Consider the following 7,951-nt stretch of genomic DNA (forward strand, 5'->3'; position numbering starts at 1 on the left):
TCTCAAAGGCATTTTCTTTTCCAACTCAACCAAATGAGCCCAAACTTTTTACACACCCTCACAGCACCATGGCAATAATGCATGCCAATTTTCGTTGATTCCCAACGTTCGATGCATATTTTAGGATTTCCCCGCTGAAAAAACCCTAAAACACCGCCTGGACGTGACACAACGTGCGTTCACTGTCCGTTTTCGTCCAAATCATGCATGGGGGAATACATTGGGCATGCACACATGCTGGCAAAATTTGGTGTCATTTCATCCATATCATCACGTACATCATGTGCAATCAGGACCGTTCGGGTCTGCCGGAGGCCAAGTCTCAAAGGCATTTTCTTTTCCAACTCAACCAAATGAGCCCAAACTTTTTACACACCCTCACAGCACCATGGCAATAATGCATGCCAATTTTCGTTGATTCCCGACGTTCGATGCATATTTTAGGATTTTCCCGCTGAGAAAACCCTAAAACACCGCCCGGACGTGACGCAACATGCGTTCACTGTCCGTTTTCGTCCAAATCATGCATGGGGGAATACATTGGGCATGCACACATGTTGGCAAAATTTGGTGTCATTTCATCCATATCATCACGTACATCATGTGCAATCAGGACTGTTCAGGTCTGCCGGAGGCCAAGTCTCAAAGGCATTTTCTTTTCCAACTCAACCAAATGAGCCCAAACTTTTTACACACCCTCACAGCACCATGGCAATAATGCATGCCAATTTTCGTTGATTCCCGACGTTCGATGCATATTTTAGGATTTTCCCGCTGAAAAAACCCTAAAACACCGCCCGGACGTGACGCAACGTGCGTTCACTGTCCGTTTTCGTCCAAATCATGCATGGGGGAATACATTGGGCATGCACACATGCTGACAAAATTTGGTGTCATTTCATCCATATCATCACGTACATCATGTCCAATCAGGACCATTCGGGTCTGCCGGAGGCCAAGTCTCAAAGGCATTTTCTTTTCCAACTCAACCAAATGAGCTCCAACTTTTTCCAATTTTTAGGATGTACAGAAGGATATTAGGTGACTCCAATTATCTGTACAAAATAATTTGCGACCCTAGTTATAATATTTTCCAAATATAGGGTGTATAGTTTTTGGCACGAAAATTAAAGAACGCACGTGGAGTGAAAATTTCACAAGTTTTGGGCGAGATTACACCTGACTAATTGACATGAGAAAATAGAGGAGTTTGCCTAATATAAGTAAATGTAATCAAATCCCTAAAAAAAATATTCAAACGAGTGGGGCAACGCAAGACACCTTATATTTCGAACTTTTTCTAAAAGATCTATACACCTTATATCAAGGAACGGAGGGAGTATTTTTTTATTGCGAGCTATCTGAAGTGACATAAATAACTATATATCTGAAAAGTTACATAAAAAATATTTGTTCATCTGGTTACGTTGTCTAGTAATGTCCTCGAGGTCACGGGTTCGAATCCCATTATGGACATTATTTATATTTTGCTTGTAATTATTCTTTATTATCTGTAGCCCAAAACGGTAATTCATTTTATGATTTTCACCTATTGCCTCCTTTTCAGTGTATACTTTGCATACATGTGCAACCATCCGTCCAGATACCGCCATAGCCAACTTTTCAGCTCAAGAACAGAATATATAACTCACCCAAGAAATTAGAAATTGACTCGCGAGATCATATGAACATGCTTACTATGCACTTCCTAATCCCAATAAAATGACCTTCATGCGATAAGATAAATCATTCAGGAAACACCAACACAATAAATCTTCTGCCACACAACGCAACAAAATAATGGTTTCAGGAGATGCATCAATAGCATGAGTAGACGAGTACATGAGCGGCACCACCACTAAAAAAATCAATTCATATAAGTCTGGCATTATAAAAGTCAGGCATTATAAAAATAAAATTCACTTCTTCGGAACATTGTTTTCATTCCAAATCTCGTTAAACGGCTTCCACCTCTTGTTGGATGTCTTGGATGGAGCACCTTTCGGTTTAATTATTTTTGGATTCCGGACATTTCCTGGACATGTTTGGCTTGACCCTGAAAAATATGCTGGAAGAGGGCCCAGTGATGCCGCCTCATTTTCCCCACCATCTTCGCCGCCTTCAGCTATAATACCCTTGAGAAAATCCACCACCTTCTGTGACGTCTCCTGGCTGTTTGAAGCTTTGAATAAATACAGACTACAAATGTTCCGGAGTTCATGGTAACGATCCATCCGCTCAGACCATTCATGCATATTACCATTCCTCTCTGAGTCAAATGCGGACTTGCCTACCATCGTCCATCTTGTTGAGACACAACACCTAGGAATGCTGACTAAGCCAAGGTATTTTAGAACAGAAAAAATGTGAGCGCATGGGATCTCCTCCGATTCCATCTTCAGACAACGGCAATTCAAGCTCTGAAGCAACGGGCCTGCCATGACAAACCTCACATCATACGTCACATGCCTACTCTCTTTGCGAGCTACTGTATATAGAACAAAGGCATCATTCTTGGTCACTTCTGCTACTTCCCATTTTGACAACTGCATGATTTGATGTTTTACCTTCTTGAACATCACTGGAGTATAAATGAGAGCAGCACTTCTCTCAAGTGGATCAGCTGTTAATTCAGTAAAAGGCACTGTCAGTGAAGCTGTAGCATCCAACTCGGCCTCATTCTTGCGGATACGCGATAAACAGTGATCTGAATGCTCTAGCAAATCAACAAGTGACATTCTCCTATCCAGATTCTTATGAAGCCTAGAGTTTAGGCTTTCGCTACGCTGATTGCTCTGCATGCCAAGGAAATATCTACCTTTCGTATAGGCCCTAGACCACTTCTTCCTCAGCTCGTACATCGTCATAATCCAAGCATCTTTTTCAGAGATATCATAATCCACCATAAACTCAACCCAACGTCTCTCAAACTCATCGACATCCCAGATGTGATAAACAAATTTCCTAAAATCCTTGAGCTTTTGCTTCCATAGGTGTCGTATCATGTTTTGCTCAATGTGCCAGCTGCACAACCGGTGATCTGTATTGGGAAAAACCGCCGCTATTGCCTTCGCCATTGCATGGTCACCATCTGTGATAACTGATCTAGGATGTTTCTGCTGCGTTGACTCCAAAAATGCTTCAAGCAACCACACAAAAGATGCCTCGGTCTCAGCTGAGACAATACCGAAGCCAAACACGGTCGTGCTGCGATGGTGATTCACTCCTATGAAGAGGACAAACGGCAGGTTGTATTTGTTCACACGGTAAGTGCTATCAAAGATCACAGACGCCACCAAAGGCATCGTAGTCAATCCGAGACTGTGCGTCTGCCCAAAAGATGTTCAGCAGATGCCCTTCACTATCAGTTGTGTACTTGTAAAAAAATTTGCCATCCATGTCCTTTCGGGCTGCCATATAACGGAGCACAAATTCGGCATCACGGCCTTCTATCCTTTCCTTCTTGTACTTGGCAACAAAATTATACAGGTCCCGAGGTATAAAGCCTACCTTGCTGAAACCACCACTATCCTTCTCCATTACTTCCATTATTTGATGTGTTCGAAGGCTACCAATTCCATACTCAATGACATCAGCCTTTTGCACGTCACTCAGCCCACGATGTGACCTTATGTAAGTTGTCTGCTCAGGCTTAGCGAGTAGATGGTTATGTTCGTCCACAAAATCTTTTACAAACCATTCACCATTATCCATACGAAGCTCGATCTCCATCCGAGCGCCACATCCACAACGTGACAGCGGCCTAGGAGTTCGCACCCGTTTAGTCTTCTCAAAGTGCTTCCTCGCCCGATATCCTTCTTTAGAGCAGACATAGAGGCGCCGAAAAGCTATGTTCGTGTCCGATTTCCTAGTCAGTTCTTCCTTTCTAACACCAAAACCCTTTGACCGAGCATATGCATTATAGTAATTGTAACCTTCTTCCTCGCTGCCAAAAATTTGACTGACTACCGTGTCATATTCTGCAATGTCCTCCAGGGTGGCACTCCCATATTCCATGTCAAACACTGCAATTAATAAAGAATCAAATCTCACTTATTTGAATTCCACTTGTGAAACTGAAACTCGTTTCAGTATGAAGAATAAGATAGCCTTAGTATGTCGTGCTAAAAGTATGAACAATAAGATCAAAATGCATCAGTAACAATGCTTGCGTATATAATCAAACAGAACATTACATATACTCCAGTATGTCATTGAACAACATTTCTTTTGAGACAAATGACCCACTGGTAAACACCATGTACCAGATGACAATGCATTCCGTAAGAACATTTCTTTTGACGAGCATGCACTGCAGGATCTAATTAACTCTGATTTTCCCCATCATGCAAGATCTAATTAACTGTGATTTTTTCCATCCTGCAGCACTACTCAACATGATTTGTCCATGAACTGAAGACATGCCAATTCTACTTTAGTGTTCACAAGAGTAATCCTTACCACGTCCAGATACAGGGACGCGCCGCAGAGGTCCACGACGGCGAGCGTGGATATACAAGGGCGGAAGCAGCTTCGTCGACTAGGGTGGCGCGGCCGCAGGAGCAGGGCTGTGCGTGGGAGAGTGGCAGCAACTGCCGGCGGCGCCCACGGCGGGGAGAAGGAGGCGAGCGGCGGCGACTGGCGGGGTGGCGGCGGCCGCGCGAGCAGGGCTATGCGTGGGAGAGTGGCAGCGACTGCCGGCGGCGCCCACGGCAGGGAGAAGGAGGCGAGCAGCGGCGACTGGTGGCGCCGGCAGGGCGGCGACTGGCGGCGGCGGCAGGGAGAAGGAGGCGAATGACTGGGTGTGCCGTGTGCGTACAAAATGGGCTGAAACCTAGGCCCGTGGCAAAAATAAAACATGTCGCCCTTAATTTTGATGCCTATCCTACCCTCAAGAATTCAATGGTCAGATTTGGTTATACTGGTCCATCCTGCTTCAGCGGTATAGGGTACCGTAAAAAAGCGAGATATACGACTTCCACATTTGCTTCACGAGCTCGCAAAAGTTTGTATAAATCGTGGTATACTGAAGACATGCGCACACTTTGTTAACTTGGAAATAAACAATAACCATATACCTATCTATAATGCATTCAAAACAATCTTATAGAATTCACTATGAATGCAAAGTTAACTTATATCTGTGTTTCCTTACTTCGTTGATTATACGTAACACGTTAAACAACAATACCTTACTACCTCCTACTTGTCTGTAAATTCAAACTGCATTATCTCTTTAACATTGTTCGTAATGTTCTATACATCCTCCTTCCCACTTACTACTAGTGTGCCGGAGTACCACTTGTCGTTACTCTCTTAAAGTTCTGACAAGTACTTATTAATAGCAGATTTGTGTACGACACGTGGAAGAAAATAATAATGGCAGATAATGAGATTTGTTGCTAGCACCGTAACAATTTGCTTACCGAAAAAGGGTTGCCCCCCGCTTTATATTATAAAGCAAATATCATCACATACATCCAAGCGAACCTATACAAACACACCCACGATGGCACACAACACACACCCAAAGCAAGATACAAATGTGCCGGACACCGACACACCGCTCGGACGACAACCAAGCAAACTAGAGATGAACCAAGAAGAACTACTTGGAGCCACCGAGGAGGGGTGAGACGGACAATGGCGGAGCAAAGGACTCCAGGACGATGCCTCCCAGAAGGGTACGACCACGGATAGCCGCCACCATCCGATCCGAAGATCAAGTTTTCACCCGGAGCCACATGGAGGAGTGGGAGCACCACGACAGAGCCTTTAGGAAGGATACGACGTCCGTGGCCGCCACCGCCGCTGGCCAGTACGAGGTCTGGGCAAGTGATGGACCCCGACGATCACACTTCTCCGACACCCCCGCTCCACCCACCACCCGCAACCAAGCCCCTCACGAAGCCATGGCTGCCCGCCCGCACCTGAGATGCAAGTTCCGCCCTCGAACTCCACGCCTCCCGCCACCAGGGCCGCCGCCCAACATCCAGGCACCCCCAAGACCATCCAAAGAGGCCAGCTTTGTACTAGAGGGACACCCCTGACCGATGTCCCGCGGCAGACGACCCGCCTTGAGCATCGCCGCCCATCCCTCCAGCCAACCTCCCCACTGGACACACCCCTGTGCCGCCCCATCTCAGCAGCCGTCACAGAACAGCGCAAAGCCACCGTCGCAGACCCGGCCATCGGCGAGGAGGACCCCCAAGGACCGCCGCTGACCACCAAGAAAACTCACTGGGGAGCCCATCTGCTCTGCCACCGTCGTCAAGCCGGCGGGACGCCTGGATCCCGACCAGCATGCCCACCAGCTACCGATGTTGCGCCTCCACCACCACCAGCCGCGGCCACGGTAGGAGCGGACGCCCGCAGCCCGCGTTGCCCTCGGCCCGTGTCGCCTGGGCCCAGATCTGGCCGTCCGTCGCCGCCGGAGTCCACCGCGCACCACTGCTGCTGCGTCCTCTTCACGCCGCCACCCACAACCCGCGTCTCCGTCGTCGTGTGCTACCGCCGTGCCGCCACACCCCGAGCCAATGTCGCGCCGCCGCCCGACCCTCAGGCCCGCGCCCGCCGGGCTGAGTGGGGGAAGGAAAGTGCCCCGCCGCCGCCAGCACTGGCCGGGCTTTGCCTGCCAGTCCGTCGAGGCGGCGGCGAGGTGAGGGAGGTAGGAGGAGGAGGGGGAGCTCGAGGCGGCGCTAGGGTTTCCATGAGGATGAGTCTATAGGTTACTCATTTACCATGTAGTATGTTGTACAATATGTCCAATTAATCTGTATTACGACTCAAAAACAATAATATGTATTAGCTAAAAAAAGGAGAAAAATACCCTTTTGAAATTTTCCGGAGGGTATGGTGTACCGAAGCAAAACTCACTCCAGCTCTTCCTTCCGTCCATATCTTAATTCTACAACCATAGCACTATCTTAACACGCTCCAGTTTTTTTGTACTGATCTGAAACGTTGTTTATTTACTCACCCTCTTGCCCCCTCCCTATTTATGCAAGGGTCTTCCTTTGTGAGTATGTCTCTCTGACCAAGATGAAAAGCACTTGAAGGTTACTTTTCGTTGGTAACATCACCGAGCATTAGTTCGTCATGGGAGGTATTGGGATAAATAAATATGCGAAGTTGTCGTTTTCTCCGATAACGAATCAGCAATTCAGTTCTTTGATTCATACAAGATGTTGAGCGTGGTGTGCACCAACGGCATCTGGTGGTGAAATCTGGGGGGGGGGGGGGGGGGCATTTGTGCTAGTGTGTGTGGCGTGTGGAGTCCAGTCGTTTTAAGCCGTGCTTGTATCTAGGAGAAAATTAAGTCTAAAAAAAATGGAATATTGAGCTGGAGAGACTTCTCCTCACCGACCTCCCCGTGTTTTTTCCTCCGAGTTCGCTCATTTTGTATCCTCCTCATCTCCAGCACTAGCCGGTGGAAACAAAGCCTTAGAGACCTTTTGTATCCGCTGTGCATCTCCACAAGCCATCAACATGAAATTCCGATGCTTGGATGTGCTATCTCATGACGACATGCCGCGGGTCTCCAAGGGAAAATCCATCTCGCCATACTCATCCTCGAATAAATCCCTGTCCCTGGGTATTCTGGCCTACAAGATGACATGTTTGTGTTCACCCCTCTGCATGAATTCTGTCTAGGTCTTACATGTAAAATAGAGGTATATATACAAGTTTGCAACGAGATTACTTTTGAAGCCCTTTGGAAAATTGGGCCTATTACAAGATGTTTGCGTAGCTGCATCTCAGCAACTGCTGATTCAATCCTTCGCTGCACGCTTTGGGCTTTGGGAGGCTTCCTTGCCACATGAGGTTAGGTGCCATCGTAAGATTATTTGTCCTCAGGGTTCAAGCTCAATTCTTCATAAGCAAGCTGTACACATACGTTCGACTTAAGAAAATCGCTTCTTGCCTGTACACGTACAGAAAACATCTACAA

The 7,951-nt window shown here is 47.0% G+C and overlaps 1 protein-coding gene across 1 annotated transcript; it reads right to left on the minus strand.

Moving 5' to 3' along the window:
- Positions 1–1,919: 1,919 nt before the first annotated feature.
- On the minus strand, positions 1,920–2,876 carry LOC147961123 (protein FAR1-RELATED SEQUENCE 9-like). The gene has a single exon (XM_087533684.1). The coding sequence runs from the start codon at positions 2,865–2,867 to the stop codon at positions 1,920–1,922; it is 948 nt and encodes a 315-aa protein (XP_087389810.1). The 5' UTR covers positions 2,868–2,876.
- Positions 2,877–7,951: the final 5,075 nt, after the last annotated feature.

This window comes from Triticum urartu, chromosome 7A (genome assembly GCF_056163025.1).
Source record: "Triticum urartu cultivar PI428250 chromosome 7A, HENAU_Tu73, whole genome shotgun sequence".
NCBI lineage: Eukaryota > Viridiplantae > Streptophyta > Magnoliopsida > Poales > Poaceae > Triticum > Triticum urartu.

Coding starts and splice junctions, on each gene's coding strand:
- LOC147961123 (XM_087533684.1), bottom strand. CDS start 2,867: ATGACGATGTACGAGCTGAGGAAGAAGTGGTCTAGGGCCTATACGAAA.